General features: G+C 40.8%; 1 protein-coding gene across 15 annotated transcripts in view; it reads right to left on the bottom strand.

The window, feature by feature from the left end:
- FAM13B (family with sequence similarity 13 member B) overlaps positions 1-20196 on the bottom strand; it is a 100794-nt gene that overhangs the window by 44229 nt on the left and 36369 nt on the right. For 7 of the 15 annotated variants that reach the window (XM_055144087.1, XM_055144086.1, XM_055144091.1 and 4 more), the window contains exons 5-9: positions 15468-15645; positions 15022-15163; positions 8686-8781; positions 5537-5703; positions 2185-2226 (exon numbers count right to left, since the gene is read on the bottom strand). In XM_055144087.1, coding sequence (XP_055000062.1) covers positions 2185-2226; positions 5537-5703; positions 8686-8781; positions 15022-15163; positions 15468-15645 — 625 coding nt within the window. The remainder of the gene's footprint in view (positions 1-2184; positions 2227-5536; positions 5704-8685; positions 8782-15021; positions 15164-15467; positions 15646-20196) is intronic. The other 8 variants (XM_055144090.1, XM_055144093.1, XM_055144100.1 and 5 more) reach the window with 3 other exon arrangements.

The following is a 20196-nucleotide window of genomic DNA, read 5'->3' as shown; positions in this document are numbered from 1 at the left end:
ACACCAGGGGGTAATTCCTGAGCACCGCCAGGAGTAACCCGAGCATCGCTAGGTGTGACCCAAAAAGAAAAAAAAAAAAATTAGGACCACAGTCTTTGGGGAGGTATCTTAAGTGATACAGAACATTTGTCCAACATGTGGAGGCCCTGAACCAGAGCCCTGTCATCACATGCCTCTACACTATAGCACTGCCCAGTGTAGCCCAAATTAAAGAAAAAAACAAAACGAAAAACCCAAAGACATATAGTATTGTTTTTTAAATAGCTAAATTAGACAGGAGGAGAGGAAGGCTCAAAAAACATGCTTTCCATGCAGGAGCTCCAAGTTTGATCCGTGGAACAGTATGCCCCCCTGAGCACCAACTTTGAGCACCACTAAGCTCCCAACCCCCAAATAAAAGCAATTAAATGAGTGAGCTGGTGTATATTAAAAAAAATAATAATACTGGGCCAGAGAGATAATAGAGCAGTTAAGATGTTTGCTTTGCATGTGGCCAACCCAGTTCAATCCCCAGCAACATATACGGGGATGCACCATCATGAATGATTCCCTAAGCATAGAACCAGGAGTAAGCTTTGAGACACAGCTCGGTGTGGCCCTGGCCCCAACAAAAAAAATATGTATATATAAAAAACATGAATTATTGATAATTTAAAATTAAGAAAAATTGCTCACAGTATTACAAAAATCAATGTCACTGTTACTGAGATGTGAAGGATAATCTGACTAAATAATTTCTTGCTACTATATAGACACCCACGTAAACAGACTTCAAAGCTATATCGATAAAATAACAATTACTGGAGCCAGATAAGTGGCTCCAAAGTAGAGAGCATGCCTCATGACTGTGAGGCTCTGACATCATACACACCCACAAAAATTTACCATCATTCAGTTAAATAAAAGAAGATTAAAAATAGTGTTCCTACATTTAGAGAAAATGAAAACCAGAGGACAGAGAGATAGTATGGTAAGTAGAGCCTTTGCCTGGCATGTGGCTGACCCGGGTTCAATCTCCAGAACCATACAGGGTTCTGAACCTTGCTAAGAGTGATCTCTGCACAAAGTCAGGAGTATAATTTCTTCAGAAAATTCATCTTGGCTAGGGCAATAATTCAAAAAGCTGCAGTACTGGGGCTGGAATGACAGCACAGTGGGTAGGGCGTTTGCCTTGCTTGCGGCCGACCCCGGTTCGATTCTCAGCATCCCATATGGTCCCCTGAGCACCACCAGGAGTAATTCCTGAGTGCAGAGCCAGGAGTAACCCCTGTGCATCGCCAGGTATGACCCAAAAAAGAAAAAAAAAAAAAAAAGCTGGAGTACTATGCCTTTGCTTACAATCCCTGGCACCACCTGGTTTCCCAAACATCACTGAGCATATCCCTGAGCACCAAACTAGAAGTAGCCCCAAGAACTACTGGTTGTGGATCAAAAACAATTAAAATTCATCTAATTAAAGTATATGCTCAGGGGGCTGGAAAAATAGTACAGGGGTAAAGCACCTGCCTTGCACAAGGCCAGTCCAGGGGCATTCCCCAGCACTGCATACAATCCCGAGCACTGCCGGGAGTGATCTCTGAGCACAGCCAGGGGTGGTCCAACCACCCTTCAAAAAAGGATTTTTTTTGGGGGGGGGGGTCACAACCGGCGATGCACAGGGGTTACTCCTGGCTCTTCACTCAGGAATTACCCCTGGTGGTGCTCAGGGGACCATATGGGATGCTGGGATTAGAACCCGGGTCGGCCTCGTGCAAGGCAAACGCCCTACCCGCTGTGCTATCCCTCCAGCCCCAAGGATATCTTATTTTGTATTATGTAACGTGATTCTTTATTTGTTCCTTCTGCAGTACATGTTCTAACTAGGTTTACTGCCTTCAGTATAATCCTTCCTCTAAAGTAAGCAAAAGTAGTAAAATGATTTTAATTTCTCCAAGAACAGTTAAGGGATATTTTTAAATTTTTTTAAACACGACTTCTGGTCTAAAGATACAGCACAAGAGGGAAGGTATCTACGTTGCATGCAACGATTCCTTTGACTGTGGTTTGAATCCCCAGAACCACAAAGGGTTTCCTGAGTACCACCAAGGGTTACTCCTTAGCACAAAATCAGAACCATCAGGTGATACCATATTCCTTCCCCTCTCCAACCCTCTTCATAAAAGGCTTCTATCAGTACACACTTACTCTGCAGAGGCTGGTAAGATGTTGATGGCAGATATGTGGGCACTGTAATCAGAGAAAAGAAATTAGCTATAAAATATTTCAATACTAAATGACTATCAAATGTGCTGAAAACTGCCACATTTGCACCACTAATTTGACACATCCACGAAAAGTATAAAATAATATATTTGGCTCTAGTAGAGTATGTGCCTAAGATTCTAAAAATATTCCCCACACAAAGACGTATACATATACAGTGTACAACTATTTTTGCTGGTACTCACACGAAAAAATACAGACTTATTAGACTGAAGAGAAAGCAACTGAACACTGCCCAACTTTAATGGTCCACGGCTACTCCTACCAAGCTTGACATTCTCAAGCCACAACAAGGTTAACAGAAAAATTAATACGTATATTTTACTGTTAACATACTATAATGTTAGATATTATTACACCCACACTCCCAATTTACGGGTTAAGTAAGTTAAGAAGCACTATCTAGCCCCACAAAAAAACAAATCTTGATTACATTTTCCAGTTATTCAAAGGAACTAGAAAGAGCAAAAGTTCTAAAACTTCTAAAGAAAGATCTGATTTTGGGCTGGAGCAAAGTACAGAGGGTAGGGGTTTGCCTTGTACATGGTTGACCCAGGTTCAATCCCCAGCATCCCATGATACCCCGAGCACTACCAGGAGTAATTCCTGAGTGCAGAGCCAGGAGTAACCCCTGAGCATCACTGGGTGTGACCAAGAAAAAAAAAAGTTTTTTATATTTATTCGGGCTAGAGCAATAGTACAGCGGGCAGGGCATTTGCCTTGCATGTGGCTGACCCGGGTTTGATTCCTCCGCCCCTCTCGGAGAGCCCGGCAAGCTACTGAGAGTATCCCGCCCGCACAGCAAAGCCTGGCAAGGTACCCGTGGCGTGTTCAATATGCAAAAACAGTAACAAGTCTCACAATGGAGACGTTACTGGTGCCTGCTGGAGCAAATCTATGAACAGGATGACAGTGCTACAGTGCTACATTTATGCAATCCAAGTTAAGTAAAAGGATAAATATTAATTGAAATTTACAAATATCACTGCTAAATATGTAAAACCACTTCTACAGATACAGGTGTTTTTTCTTCCTGAAAACCCTAACCCTTACTTTGGCTAAGTGACCCATTATGGGTATTGGGAGGATTTAGGCCACACCTAACAGCACTCAGGAATCACAGGAACACTCCTGGTGGGGCTTAGCATTCAGGCCTGAGTACTATCAGGTATGGCCCAAAACGCAAAAATAACTGAAATACTTTTTTCTTTGCTTTTTGGGTCACACCCGGTGATGCACGGGGATTACTCCTGGCTCTGCACTCAGAAATTACTCCTGGCAGTACTCGAGGGACCATATGGGATGCTGAGAATCAAAACCGGGTCAGCCTCGTAGAAGGCAAATGCCCTACCTGCTGTACTATAGCTCCAGCCCGTAATTGAAATACTTTATTTAATAAACTTCACAAAACTCAAAGATCTAATGCCCAGAAATGTAATCATTTTATATTATAATTTTAAACTACTGTGTAAATTTTTCTAGATGATACCTGATAGCTCCTGACATATTACCAATATTTGTTTTAGGGCCACACCTGACAGTGCTCAAGAGCCACCTGGTTCTGTGCTCATGGGACCATATGAGATGTCAGGATTCAGACCAGTACGAGCCTTATTATCTTTGTACTCTCTCTGATCCTACCAATTATTCTTAAATGGCATTCTCTTTTCTGATCCTTAAACTATTATTTCCTCTTCTTTTGTAACCATTCTACTGAACACAACTTTAATTAAAAAATACCTGGATAGGGGCTGAAGCGATAGCACATTGGGTAGGGTGTTTGCCTTGCACACAGCCGACCCGGATTCAATTCCCAGCATTCCATATGGTTCCTCAAGCACTGCCAGGAGTAATTCCTGAGTGCATGAGCCAGGAGTAATCCTGTGCATTGCCAGGTGTGACCCCAAAAAGTAAAAAAAAAAAAAAAAAAAATGCTGGATAGATTAAGTATGTAGCTAAATTCTCTAATTAGAAAAGGTTAGTGAGGGCTGGAGTGATAGTACAGCGGGTTGGGCATTTGCCTTGCATGTATCCGACCTAGGTTCGATTCCCAGCATCCCATATGGTCCCCAGAGCACCGCCAGGGGTGATTTCTGAGTGCAGAGCCAGGAGTAACCCCTGTGCATTGCCAAGTGTAACCCCAAAAAGTAAAAAAAAAAAAGAAAGAAAGGAAAGGTTAGTGAATCATGGAGTTTTACTAACACAGAATTTAACAATCCTAGAACTTAATATGGGAACTTCTATTCAATAAATTTCTACACTAATAGTCCCAACTACGAGCTGGGACAGAGCCTCCAAACTAGCACCGTCACTGAATTAACCCAGTAAGCTATATAAATAACTTTATACAAAAAAAGAACTGCAAAACCCTATCTTAAAATGGGTCATGGAGGCCCACTTACAAACTGCAAACAAGTTCTAGCGTAGAAACTGGGAATAGAAATCAATTGTATCACTTGAACCACTTATCAATATTACCTTCAAAAGTCCCCCCCAAAAAAATATTTGCGAAGCAGGACTCTTTAGAAATGTTTAAGGGGTCAAGGGATCACTTTCAGGGATACCTATCCTACGGTTCATTGTGAGGACCAAGTATGTGTTCTCGCTTGGGCCCTGAGTGGCAGGGACCATCAGGGCCGCACCTAACAGATCCCAGGGACCGCCAGAGCTATACATCCAGCAATACTGAGAGGGCTAGCTAAGCAAAGGCATAAAATTGGGGTCAGACTCCCTAGTCCAAGGCTCCAAAATTTTACCCAAACATAACACGCTAATAATAAAAAAATTAATTTTAAGAAGAATCATACGTAAAATGCTGTTTTGAATAGCATCTGGCTATGTTCAGGTCGGGTCTTGGCTCTATGAGCTGAGACTGTACATGGCTCTGGGGATCAAAACAGGATTGGCTGCATGTAAGACAAGTACCTAACCCCTAATACTAGTTCTCCAGCCCCAAACTTTTCCAAGAAGGCATATTTACACTAATAAGTGAAAATTCCTTAGCAAGAATGGGTTTTAAAATGGATCTTGTTTTTAAAGCAGGTACGGTGCTTGTCTTTTCACATGGCCATCCTGGGTTCAATCCTTGACACTGCATACAGTCCCTGAAGCACTACCAGGAATGATTCCTGAGCAGAGAGTCAGTCCTGAGCATAGTCATGAGTGGCAAATACAAATACAAATACAAATTTGCCACTCATGACAATTTTAAAGTGTTTGTGAATCTATACCTAAAAGAAATATTAAGAAAAGTTCTTTCAAATGAAAATACTACCTTGTTGATGCTGTAACACTATTTGGTTCCAAGATTTTTTCTGTCATCCTCAATTGTACCACCTCTGGCATGTCATTTGATTTTGATTTCTCCGCACCTTCTTCCGGAAGTTCTTCTATATGTTCCAGCTTTTCATCTTCCTCTTCCTCCTCCGAAATTTCATTAAGCTATATAATGAAAGTAAATAAAAATTAAGATTGATAAAACATAGTTGTGAGAGATACTATTCTAAAACTTTTAAACAGAAACAACTGATTTTACTTCTTCATTTCTTAAAATCAGTCTTCTTCACTCCTCATCCCCCGCTCCTCTTTTTGGCAGCACTGGGAATCAAACTCAGGGTCTCATACATGCTAAGCAAGTGCTCTACCACTGAGCCACATCCCTGGCCCTAGATTCTCTTAGGAAGTAGAAAATGATAACATTTTAAGGCAGTAATTATTTTACCATTAGAAACGCATGAGTAGGACTATAAATTATGCAGGAATCTGCACATTAAACAGCATTGTTTCCAAACCATTTTGAACATCTAATAGTTAAAGACTTCCAGTTAATCACTTTAATTTCCAGGTGTTTTTAAAAACAAGTGCTTTTAATAGAGCAGTTGCGAAAAAAGAAGGGTATACAAGTTTTGTCATGAGGTGTTAACTATGTATTAGAAAATGTTAACTTCTAAATGAGTCAGGCTGAATTTCTGAAGAAGACATGGTACCTTAATTAAAGAAAAAAAAAAATAAAGAACTCGTTCTGACCTTCATGCACAACTCAAGATAATAATTCTCTTTTTTTGGCAGAGGCTATGTATGTTTTCCATTATCAATTTGGCTACATAAGGAGATAATCCCTCCAGTACAAAGTCAATGAAATATTAGAGAAGGAAACTGATAAAGTGTTTTTAAGAAATACTTTTAAGTTATCAAAGAATAAGCCATAAATGGTCTTAACATCTTTTTAAATTTTGCAATCATTACAAGAGCAGCAACATGAATCAATTTACCTCTATATGTAAAAGTGGTGTTTTTCATGATGGACAAATATAGTTGGCTACAATAGTTTCAGAAAGTAAAACTTCAATGAAAGAACGAAAATCACATTGCGGTATTTTACCACATTCCTAAACAACAAGTACAGAATGCCTGCCTTCAAATATAACACATTAAGTACTTAAGTAAGTGCTCTGGAAAAAAATAAGTACTCAATGCAGAAAGATCTATTCACATTCCTACTATGCCCTTAACTACCGCAAGCAACTTAACTTCTCCAGTTCTAAACTGTTAATGGACATCCTGTACTACCTACCTCACAAAGTTAACTGAAAAGATTAAATAAAATACTGAACCTTTTGATTGAGCATCTACATAAAATAACAGCTATCATTATAAGCAGGGGCTGGAGCGATAGCACAGTGGTAGGGCATTCGCCTTTCACGCGGCCGACCCGTGTTCAATTCCTCCGCCCCTCTCGGAGAGCCCGGCAAGCTACCGAGAGTATCGTGCCCGCATGGCAGAGCCTGGCAAGCTACCCGTGGCGTATTGGATATGCCAAAAACAGTAACAATAAGTCTCACAATGAGAGACGTTACTGGTGCCCACTCGAACAAATCAATGAGCAACAGGGTGACAGTGACATTATAACCAGAATTCCGATCTCATTTCAATATAGTGTAGGCCTCATTTTCAATACATAGTATCACTTTTTCAAGAATGAGGAGTCTGTCATCCATAACTACCTAAAGCACGCACTTTCAAGTCACAACTGGATCAACAAACTTTCAATAAACAGTAACTCAAGCAAGAAAAAAAAAATGGCCAAAAAATGCTATGGCTGAGTCAGAGAGATTTGGACACAACTATAGGAATTTTTTAAAAAATCTTGGGTCAGAGAAATTGCTCAGTGGGCTGATCGTATGCTTTCCAATGCAGGAGACACAGGTTTATCCCTAGCACAGCCTGGGCCCCAAGCACTGCCAGGAGCAACCTCAAACTCAGAGAGAGTAGTCACCCTTGGACAAAACCAAATGAAACAGGGAAAAAAACTCTTTTAAGGCCAGTAAGCAAATCAATAGGCTGAGCACATGCCTTGCATGCAGAAATTCCTGGGTCAGTACTCAGTACCATATGGACCCAAACACTGTCAGGAGCAAACCGAGCCCAGAGTTAAGATAATCTCTATGTATTCCTGAATGTGGACTAAAAATAAAAACAAAACACAAAAATCCTTAAAGTGGAAGGGCCCGGAAAATGGCTTCAAAGTGCTGGAGATTACAGCATGCTTTCCAGGCGAGAGTCCCAAATGCAATATGTGTGTGTCCAAAAACAGAAACAAAAAACAATTTTTTTAAAAAAAGTCCTTAAGAAGAAAATGGGAGTATTTACAATCAACAAATTTTTGGTACAGAGGTGCCATTGTATTGTGCATTTCACAATGCATTTAAAAATCAGTTTTAACTATGGTCAAAAGTTCTTAGAAACTACGAAACTTAAATGTAATTATATTAACTATAATACATATATTATACAACATAATATATATACATACAATATATATAATATATACATACAATATATTATAATCGATATAATTACATTTAATATTACATTTATACACACACACATATATATACACATATACATATAAAATCCAGAATGCCTCATGTAAATTAACTGATATTCTTTGGTATTTTCAACAATAATCATCAACAAAAATATGGTATGCACAATATAATGTCTGCATTTTTTTCCTTCCACATACCACTCCAAGGTTTCCTATTATAACTTCCAATAGTAAAAAAAGACTGAATTAAGTCAGGAAGAATGACACATTAAAAACTTAGATCACCCCACAGATGTTCTCAAAAGTCCTTGACTGGGCATGCGGCTCAAGTGGTAGATCATGTGCTTTAAATATGCAAGGTCCCTGGGTTAGATCCCTGGCATGGCATGACATAGCCCCCACCCCACCCCAACCTCCCAGCACCACCAGAGGTGGCCCCCAAAGAATTGAGCGGGAAAACTACTAAATTCTCTCTTTCATGACTAGACCATCTACCTATCAACACAAGATTCTGGTTCATCAATTACTATGAACCTGCCCTGTGTACGCAGCAGCCGCTTCAACTCCACTTATTATAAACCCTCATCCATACTTACATCTCTTCTTTCTTTGACTGCTGTAATTCCCTTCTCTAGGGCCTCGTGAAATGCCTGCTCTCCAGACTCCAGCTTGTGGAGAACGCTGCTACCTGCCTTCTCAAACGTATAAAGAAACATAATTATCACCTACATCTTCAAACCACTCTACTGGATTCCATTCATTTAAGGATACCATACAAAGAACATGGCCACTGACTAGGCATTTCTCAAACACTCCCTTCATCACCATCAACAGCTATCTCTCACATGCTTATCAATAAAAACCTCTACTACATAAAAAAGATTCTCAAGTCAAAGATTATTGGGATGAAACAAAGTAGAAAACAAGTGTTATGGAAACATTTCTTCCTTCAAATACCAAATTCATGAGAAAAATTAAAACATAGTCAGAGTAAGTAGGTAGGTCTACTCACATCTGTGAATGTCTAGGTAAGAAATTAGCAGATTTAAGCCAAGCCAATTTAAAAATACAACCAAAGAGTGTAACACCAGGATTTTTTTATATTCACTCAATACCTTATTGATTAAACCTCACAAGTCAAATGGAAATGATCAAATAAATTCTGAAAACACATTTAGAAATCTGCTCCACTGTTACTTATAAATTCAGAAACATAATAAAAGGGTTGAGAGAAAAGGATTCTAACAATTAGCAATATGGGCCAAGACAATAAAATATACGTTACTCTCAAGACTTGTTCAGTACCCCATTTAATAAGCACTCTGTTAAATACGCTATAAGTCTCCTTTCTATCCAAAGGCAAATCTTTAGAATTTAACATTATCTCCTGCTATTATTTATCCACCATACTATAGAACCTAAGATTCTATTTTCTACTGTTTACAAAACTACAAATAAGTACGTAAGAGGGACTAGAGAGATAGCACAGCAGGTAGGACACTTGCCTTGCATGCGGCCAGCGCCCAAGCCAGGTTCAATCCAGCCTCCCATATGGTCCCCCAAGCACTGTCAGAAGTATTTCTGAGTGCATTCAGAAGTAACCCCTGAGCATAGCAGGGTGTGGCCCAAAAACAAACAAACAAAACAATACACATTAGGATGAGAGAGTGTGAGAGAGAGAGAGAGAGAGAGAGAGAGAGAGAGAGAGAGAGAGAGAGAGAGTAGTACAGCTGGTAGGGCATTTGCCTTGCACGAGGCAGACCTAGGTTCAATCCCCGGAACCCCTATAGTCTCCCAAGCAAGTCAGGAGTGTTCACTGAGCATAGACCAGGAGTAATCCATGAGCACAAGTGGGTATGGTTAAAAAAAAAGGCAAAACAAACCACAAGGGTCAAGGTCAATCGTACAGACTTTAAAGGAATAATTTATCAGAGCAAACTGGCACCATCTGTTATGTTAAAATTATCTTGAAACATGGAAAATAAGTAAAATGTGTATTATTGAGTAATCACAGTGGGGAGCCCACACCTAATACTATGGGGTGGGCCAGACTGCTCAGGACACCAGGGATTTGAACGTGTGTCCATTACGTTTGTATATCAGGTGCTAGAAGCTCTTGCATTACTCCTCGGGTCTTGTTTTGGGTAGGTGGGGACCAAAAACTGAGCTGGCTCAGTGCTCAGAGGACCATGTGGTGCCAGGAATGTACATGGGGCAGCCACATACAAAGCATAAACTCAATCTCTGGTCTCCCTAGTCCTTTGTTAATTTTAAAAATAACCAACTGGGGGCTGAAGAGGTAGTACAGCAGGTAAGGTCCTTGTCTTTCACACAGCCAACCCAGGTTCAATCCCAGCACCACAAATGGTCCTCCCATGCTCCGCTAGGAGTGATCCCTCAGCACAGTCAGGTGCAGCCCAAAAACAAAAACACCAATCATAACTTGAGAAAGGTGGCACAAAAAATTTTCAAAAGATAAGATTGCTTACAAGCATCAAAGTCACTAAAGGAGTGATAATACAGTGGGTAGGGCTCTTGCGTTGCACGTGGCTGACCCGGGTTCGATCCCCCGCATCCCATATGGTTCCATGAGCACTGCCAGGAGTAATTTCTGAGTGCAGAGCCAGGAGTAAGTCCTGAGCATCACTGAGTGTGGCCCAAAAACAAAAAAACAAACAAAAATGTCAGTAAAGGGCTGGAGAAATAGTACAGTAGGTAAAGCCTTGCATGTGGCTGACCGGAGTTCAACCCAAAGAACCACATATGGTCCCCTGCTAAGCACCACCAAGAATGAACACTGAGCATAGAACCAGGAGAAAGTCCTGAGCACAGCCAAGTATAGTTTCAACATAAAAACAAACAAAAAAAAGTCACTAAATATTTAAGGAATAGCTGTCATCTACTTGCCATCTTCTTGTGAGACACCTGGGTTCAATCCTCAGCATACAATCTCCCAACCAATGCCAGGAGCAACCCGCCCCACCCCCGCACAGAACAGGGAGTAGCTCCTGAGTGCCACCAGGTGTGACCCAAAAGCAAAAAAAAACAAAAGAGTAATTTTAAAGAGATGTGCCAATTTTTCACTTTAATCAAGTTTTTGTTTCTTTTGTGTTGGCAATCAAACCCAGGGCTTCACATCCGCAAAGCATATATTCTACCACTGAGCTACATCACAGGTCACTATTTTAACCAAGTCTTTAAGCCAGGTACAATGTTAAGAGAGTTGGAAAATTTAAAAAACAATACACTGTAAGTTCCAGAGATTACCAGTTCAGGCTATAATCAAAGACATCCACAAATCCTCCTCCTATAACTTCCCCCTCTATCTCCATCCTGAGTTTACTATTATGAACTGCAATCTGATTATTTTCTTAAAGTTCCAGACACTTGAAAAATAATGGAAGGAAAGTAGGGGGAAATGAGACAGATAAAAAATCTTAGGGCAGAGAGTATAGATGATAGGGCTTTGACCTTGCACATAGTCAACCTGGATTTTTCAGCCCAGCATCCCATATGGTCCCCCGAATACCACCAAGAATAATTCCTGAGGGACCGGAGTGAAGGCACAGAGAGAAGGCCATTTGCCTTGCATGCAGCTGACCCACATTTGATTCCTGGAATCCCGTATGGTTCCCCAAGCACCTCCAGGAGTTTCCCCCAAGCACCTCCAGGAGTAATTCCTGAGTGCAGAGCCAGGAGTAACCCCTGAGCATTGCTGGGTATGACCCAAGAAGGAAAAAAAAAAAAAATTCCTGAGTGCAGAGCCAGGATATCCTTGAGCAATGCTGAGTGTGCCACACCACCACCACCACTTTAAAAAAAAAAAAAAAAAAGACAAAAATGTTTACATGAAGGGGCTGGAGTGACAGCACAGCAGGTAGGGCATTTGCCTTGCATAAGGCCAACCTGGGTTTGATTCCCAGCATTCCATACTGGGTCCCCAAGCACTGCCTGAGTGTAGAGCCAGGATTAAACCCTGTGCATCGCTGGGTGTCATCCAAAAAGCAAAAAGCTTACATGAAAAAAAAAAAAATTTAACTACTTTGTATCAACCACACTTTATTTGGGGAAGTATTTGGGGTTTTTTTGTTTTTATTTTTTGTTTTTGGTCACACCCAAGCCACACTCCTGGCTCTGCACTGAGAAATTACTCCTGACGGTGTTCATGGGACCATGTGGGGTGTGGGGGTATCAAACCCAGGTGGTTGCATTCAAGGCAATAATAATTACCCGCTGAATTACCTCTCCAGCCCATTTTTTGTTTTTGTGCCATACCCAGTGATGTTCAGGGATCATTCCTTCAGGGATTAAGTGACTGTGGAGTGCCGGAGATGGAACCCACATCACCCATGTCTAAGGGAAGTGCCCAACCTGCTTTATTATCTCTGTGGCCCTTAACTCCACATTTTAAAAAACATGTATTCATAGGGACCTACAGCAAGTAAGGTGCTTAACTACTGACCAGGTTCCACAGACGGCACAGCATACTGTCCACTAAGCCCTGCCAGGAGCGATCCTTGAGCACAATGCCATGAGAAAGCCAGCCCTAAGCACTGTCTGATATGGCCCCAAAACAAACTATATTACACACTTTTATATATATATGTATATATATACACACATACATTTTATATGCAATTTATACACATATATACATACACACATATACTCATAAAGTTCACAGCAATACAGAAATTCTTTTACATCAAGGTTAAGCTATCCATTGGCAAAGCTCTTGCCTTGCATGTATGAGCCCTGAATTTGATCCCTAGCAACATAAAAAATAAAAAGAAAAAAAAGTTAAGCTACATAGAAAATTAAAATCCTATTTATATAGTACTTGTCAAATCTTAAGGATAAAAAAATTTCTATGACAAACCACTTTTCATGAGATGCTATTTATAATAACAAAAAGAAACAGATGTCGGGGCCGGAGCAATAGCACAGCGGGTAGGGCATTTGCCTTGCACGTGGCTGACACGGGTTCGATCCCCGGCATCCCATTTGGTCCCCCCAGCACTGCCAGGAGCAATTCCTGAGTGCAAAGCCAGGAGTAACCCCTGTGCATTGCTGGGTGTGACCCAAAAAGCAAAAAAAAAAAAAACAAAACAGATGTTAACCAAAAAATAATATAATAAAATTTACCTAAACCTATTTATACCTAGATATATTTAAGAGTGAAAAGGGGAGTTACTAATTATACCAGAAATCAGAGAGGAAAATAGAACTGAACAAGATTAGGGATTAACTATGATTGAGGCCCTGAATCCTAACCATGGCACTAAAAAGGACAAGACTGAAAAAAACTGGATGGATTCTATCACTTTTCAAGTGGAGACTGCATTATGAATCATATTAGAAGATTACAACCATACAATGGGGAATTAAGAAGATTAAAAAAAAAGAGAGAGTATACTCTATATTTCAGTAAGAAAAGAACTCCAAGAAATATTGTTAATTTATTAAAAAGAAAAAAAGAGGGCGGGGGAAAGAGCCGGAGAGATAATACAGCAGGTAACGTGTTTACCTTGCACAGCCAATTCAGATTCAATCCCCAGCACCCTTTATGGTTCCCAAAGCCCTGCCAGGAGTGATCACTGAGCACTGAGATAAGAGTAAGCCTGAACTGCCAGATATGGACAAACACAGAATAAGAGGCAAAACTATGTATGGTGTGCCACTTTTCTGTTAAAAAAGCTGTGAGAGGGGCCAGAAAGATAGCAGTGGATAGGGAGCTTGCCCTGTAATATATTATTTATGCTAATTATTCAGCAAGATTAGGTCTTCAAAACTTTTAGAGTGGGTATGGTGCTTGCCTTGCATATGTCTGACCTGGGTTTGATCCCTGGTACCATATATGGTCCCCCCAGTCTCTCCCGGAGTAATCTCTGAGTGCAGAGCTAACAGTAAGACCTGAGCATTGCCAGGTGTGGCTAAAAAAAAGGAAAAGGCTGTAAGGAAAATATTACTTTCATTTGCTTAAATGAAAACACTGAACAGGGCACTTGCCTTGCGCACGGCCAACCCTGGCATTCCACAGGGTCCCCTGAGTCTTGCCAGGACTGATCCCTGAGGGCAGAGCCAGGAGTAAGCCCTAAGCACTGCCTAATAACAACAACATCATCAACCAAAAAACCTGGAAAAACAGGTTTAAAAAAAGCCAATGGAAGTGGACAGGTATAGATAACAGTACGACAAAGTTGTCCTTTGTACATGAATTACTATTTAAAAAAAAAAAAACAGAAGGAAAGTAGTGCTGTATCCCACACCCCAAATATAACTAATTTCATAAGCTTTAACCAAGAAAGCATTTGCCTGGAAAACTGCACTTAAATACAAAAGGAAAACCTCCACATAAAACTAAAAATCACAAATTCTAAGCCTGAGAAACCAGGGATTATGTGGCTTTATAATAAATTATAGTCACTCAACATCAACAGTCTCATGCTGTAAAAAGAAGCAAGTTTCTGAATCCCTTACTTCAAAGCATATACCAGAAAAATATAATGAAACCTGAAAAATGGATTTTAATATTCAGGAATCAGTGTTAAAATACTATTTACTACCTATACTACTAATTTCCTATTATTTCCATTAAGTTTGTGTCAACTTTATATTGCAATTTCTTTGCAAAAATAAAAAAATCACTATTATTACCAAATAAAACAATGCTTGAGTTAACAGGGTAAAAAAAGACACCATAGTACTATATATTCTAACTTCAATGTCTCTTCCTTATTTTCAAACTGAAGACAAAAAACAATTTAGGAAAAATAATACAGATGTATCTACCTATCTCTTTTGACTACATAAATTAAACCAAAAGAACTGCTTCCAACTCAGCAATTTGGAATTCCACATTTGTGCCAAGCTTTTTAAAGTGCATTTTTTTAAAAAAAGTAATCCCTCCAAGTAGAATACTTTATTCTCACCTGTTCAGTAATTGAACTCAAATCATTAGATGAAAACTCTTCCTCTTCATTCTCAAAAAATTCAAAATAATTTTCCAGAAGTCCAGCCATGATCCTGCTCACTATTTCTTGTTCTTTCAGATCTTCCACATCTGTGTAAATGCTAAGAATAAAGGTCTAAATTGAATTCAGTGTGCTTAAATCAATCATGGTAATCTTAAGAGGATACCAATGAGTCACTTTATAAACCTGAGCAATTTATGTCATCATTCCGTGCCTTAGTTTTCCCATCTGTAAAGCCTATCCCTAATTTGTACCCTGTTCAAGAAATGCTGAAGGGATTAATCATACTATAAAAAAATAATGGCTCACAAAGCAACCTATGACCACTGCAAGAGAATGCTATGATTCTACTTCACAAATTCAATTTTTTTAAGTAAACAAAAAAATTATGGAAAACATCTTACTGGAAGACATCTGGACCAAAAACAGCAGCCAAAGAGTTTGCAGACCAAATTTCTTCATGATGTGATGCTACATTGGCTAAAAATCTACACAGAAACTTTAACAAACTGTAATTAACAGGTGGAAGCTGTTGCAAGAGGAACCTCAACTTTCTTCCAAATTCATCTTCGTTATTATCATCTATAAAACATAATAACAGGGTTTTTTTTAATGAAGTAAAAGCAAAGCTCAGATATTTTGCCAGGTTCACATTACTCCACCCACATTATCTTTTTTACTGTAACAATTCCAAACCTCTTCACTTCCTCTACCAGAGGCCAAATGCCTTAGGGATTTACATTTCACTTAAGTGGAAGAGAAAAGTTGGAGAGAAGAACTCAAGCCCTCAATTGCTGGAGGATGTTTTTCTCATTGGCCCCAATTCTCATTTTTTTTAATTCTCATCACAGTATATTGCATGACAGTTTCTGTGTTTCCAAATTAGTGCTGATTATAAGTAAAAATGCACTCACTGGCCGATGCCTGTCAACAACTACTAGTAATGAGCAAGGAAGAGAAGCTTAATTAACTAGTATCATTGACACGTTTTCATTTGAATGAAAGGAAAACAAGGAATGAACAAAGTGAGAGACTTTCTTCTTCCTCCAACATCCTGAAAAGAACAATTAATTTCAGCATAATCAGTACAACTAAATAAAAAAGAATTCCACTTCTCATTTGGTTCTCCTGAGTTGATTTTTTTTTTTTTAACATGGTGAATCCCAATGTTTACAGTGTTTTCATTACACAAAGTAGGCCTGTATATATCAGGACCATTGATTTCATGGTGTCATTCTGATGAGATAAATTTCTCAGAGGCAACCTCAAAATTAATTTACTGCCTCAAGTGAAAAATCAACTTTTTTTTTCAAGTTTTTAAAATTAATTTACAAAAAAAATCCTTGTAAAGGATTATTGTCATGGGGCCAGAGAAAGACATTGCAGAGGGTAAGTCACTTGTCTCGCATGCGGCTGAACCAAGGTTCAACCCCCATTATCTCATATCACTGTCACTGTCACTGTCATCCCATTGCTCATCGATTTGCTCGGGTGGGCACCAGTAACATCTCCGCTGTGAGACTTGTTACTGTTTCTGGCTTATCAAATACGCAACGGGTAGCTTGCCAGGCTCTGCGGTGCAGGCCTGATACTCTCGGTAGCTTGCCGGGCTCTCTGAGAGGGGCAGAGGAATCGAACCCGGGTCGGCCGCGTGCAAGGCGAACTCCCTACCCGCTGCGCTATCCCTCCATCCCCATTGGTCCCCCGAATGTGCCAAGAGTAATCTCTAAGTGCAAAGCCAGGAGAGAGCCCTGAGCACAGCCAGGGATGGCCCAAAAACAAAAAAATAAATAAGACTATGGTCATGAGTTTGACCATCTCTGCAAAATAATACAAATCTAACATATTTGTAAGCTCTGGTCATGATTCTTCATTAGCATTTAAAATGTAATGAGAGCCCAAAGAGCTGAAACACATGCATTGCACTCAGAGGCCTGGCCTGATCAAAAAACAAAATAATTATTTAAAATCTGAATAACAACTGTCCTTAATTTTGAAATACTACCAACTGTACACTCAAAGGAACCAGTAATTTTGAGTTTAAAGGTAAAGGACTATTGTCAATAAGTAATTGACCATGACAATAAATGATGGCTATTTTAATAATTTATCTCTTTTTCAGAGAAGTAAATCACACATATCAGCAAAACAATTTATACAAGCAATTAAAGCTATCAATATGGTGACTAGAGCAACTATGACAACTCCTTTAATTACTTGTTGTTTCCTTAATATTTTCTATTTTACATATGAGAATTTAAAAATACAGATTTTTAAAATTTGTAAAAGTGGTAAAACCTATAGATATATAAATGAATAGAGCATCTCCTGAATTTCCACAAAATAAGTTGATGAAGTAACTTTTTTTCAAAAATGGAACCAAAAAATAATCAAAAAAGATTTATTTGTGGTCCAGAGAGAGAGTGAACAGGGGTGAAAGCGCATGTCATGCACATAGCAAACCCCCAGTTTGATCCCTGGCACTGCTATGGTCTGCTGAGCACTGCCAGGAGTGATCCCTAAGCACCACTAGGTGTGCCCCAAAACAAAACAACAACAAAAGTTATTTGGGGGAACCAGAGTGACAGTTCAGCAGGCAGGGAGCTTGCCTTGCATGAGGCCGACCCAGGTCTGATTCCAAGCATCCCACATGGTCATCTGAGCACCACCAGGAGTTATTCTTGAGGGCAGAGCCAGAAGCCCTCAGCATCGCTGAGTGTGCACCCCAACTCCCCCCCAAAAAAGTAAGTAATTTTGGGCCAGAGAGACAGCTCGAAGAAGCAGAGAACATGCTCTGCATGCAAGAGGGCTCAGGCTGATCTCCAGCAATAGATGGTTCCCCAAGCACTGAGATGGGATGAGTCCAAGTAGTGTAAGGCATGGCTAAAAAAATTTTTTTTATTTCAAAATATATATCATGTATCCAAGAACAGACAGGATAAAGAAACAATGAAATGCTACTCTGCCAAAAGAAAAGACTAAATCATGCAATCTGCTGCTTGCTAAGTGGATAAATTTGGAAAGAATCATTCTAAGTGAAGTTAATCAGAATGAGGGGGTCAGATAGGGAATGATCTTTCTCATATGTGGGGTATAAAGAAACCAGGGAGCTGGGGGCTGGAGCAATAGCACAGCGGGGAGGGCGTTTGCCTTGCACACGGTCGACCTGGGTTCGATTCCCAGCATCCCATATGGTCCCCTGAGCACCGCCAGGAGTAATTCCTGAGTGCAGAGCCAGGAGCAACCCCTGTGCATCGCCAGGTGTGACCCAAAAAGCAAAAAAAAAAAAAGAAACCAGGGAGGGAATAACGAATACCCAAAGGCAACAGAAACTTCAGTAGAAAGCTTGGGGTTGTGGAGGTGTGTTGGGGGTGGGGGTGAAGATAGTGGAACAGTGGTAGAGAGAAGCAGACACTCTGGTGGAGGGTGTGGTCCTGGAAACAAGACCCTACCATTAACAGTACTATAAAACACTGTGCCTTCCAAAAGGAGAGAGAGAACATAAGGGAATGCCCTGCCACCGAGGCGGGGCAGTGTGGGGAGGATGGGGTGGGGGTAGTGAGAGGGATACTGGGATCATTGGTAAAGAATGGGCACTGGTGGAGGGATGGGTACTCGATCATTGTGTGACTGGAATGCAAGCACGAAAGTTGTAATTGTAACTGTAATTGTACCTCACGGTGATTCACTAATAAAAAAAAAAATTTTTTTTTTTGGTTTTTGGGTCACACCTGGCGATGCACAGGGGTCACTCCTGGCTTTGCACTCAGGAATTACCCCTGGCGGTGCTCGGGACTATATGGGATGCTGGGAATCGAACCCGGGTCGGCCGCGTGCAAGGCAAACGCCCTCCCCGCTGTGCTATTGCTCCAGCCCTCACTAATAAAAAATTTTTAAAAAAACACTGTGCTTAAAATATTTAGGGGGGTGTGTTTCCACACAGCAGTGCTCAGGGGTTACTCCTGCTTTGCATTCAGGAATCTCTCCTGGCAGTGCTCAGGGAGCCCTATGGGATGCTGGGGATTGAGTCCTCGTTGGCCTAGGCAAGCTTGCAAGGCAAACACCCTATCCACTGTACTATCACTTCACCCTCTTAAAAAAAATTTTTTTTTTTTGCTTTTTGGGTCACACCCAGCAATGCACAGGGGTCACTCCTGGCTCATGCACTCAGGAATCACCCCTGGCGGTGCTCGGGGGACCATATGGGATGCTGGGATTTGAACCCAGGTCGGCCGCGTGCAAGGCAAACGTCCTACCCACTGTGCTATCACTCCAGCCCCCTCTTAAAATATTTTTTAAAGGAAGGGGAGAAAAAAGTTGGTTAAAAAAATGAGAACGCTATTTGGGTCTCCCAAAGAAGAATCGAAAGAGCTATGCTACACTTCACTGAAGTGAGAAAAGGAGTGCCAACCTCCTTTGACAATCTAGAATCAATTAGGGATGCTGTCTCATTTGCCAAGGAGTTGAAAATCAGATGGGCCGGACACGTAATGCGATCTGAAGACGACCGCTGAACTAGAGCCGTTACCGACTGGATTCCATGAGATGTCAAAAGAACACGTGGCCGCCCACCTACAAGATGGTCAGACTTCTTCGTCAAGACCCTAAACGAGGTGCTGGAGCAATAGCACAGCGGGTAGGGCATTTGCCTTGCATGCGGCTGACCCGGGTTCAATTCCAGCATCCCATAGGGTTCACTGAGCACCGCCAGGAGTAATTTCTGAGTGCAGAGCCAGGAGTAACCCCTGTGCATCGCCAGATGTGACCCAAAAAGCAAAAAAAAAAAAAAAAAAAAAGACCCTAAACGAACGGTTTGAGGCTCTTCGTGTTTTCGTGTTCCTGGAGCGAGCAGATACCTTTGGGCTACACTAGCACGCAACAGGGATGAATGGAGACGTTACTGGCACCCACTAGAGCAAATGGATGAGTAACAGGATGTCAAGTGATCAAGTGAAAAAAAATTTAGGCTGGGGCCAGAGCGACGACAGTACAGCAGGCAGGGTGATTGTCACGCACTTGGCAGACCAAAGTTCAATATCAGCATCCCATAGGATCCCCAAGCACCTCCAGGAGTAATTTCTGAGTGCAGAGCCAGGAGTAATCCCTGAGCATCACTGGGTGTGACCCAAAAAA

The sequence above is a fragment of the Sorex araneus genome, chromosome 6, assembly GCF_027595985.1.
Source record: "Sorex araneus isolate mSorAra2 chromosome 6, mSorAra2.pri, whole genome shotgun sequence".
Taxonomy (NCBI): Eukaryota; Metazoa; Chordata; class Mammalia; order Eulipotyphla; family Soricidae; genus Sorex; species Sorex araneus.
This window is presented reverse-complemented; position numbering and strand designations above follow the sequence as displayed.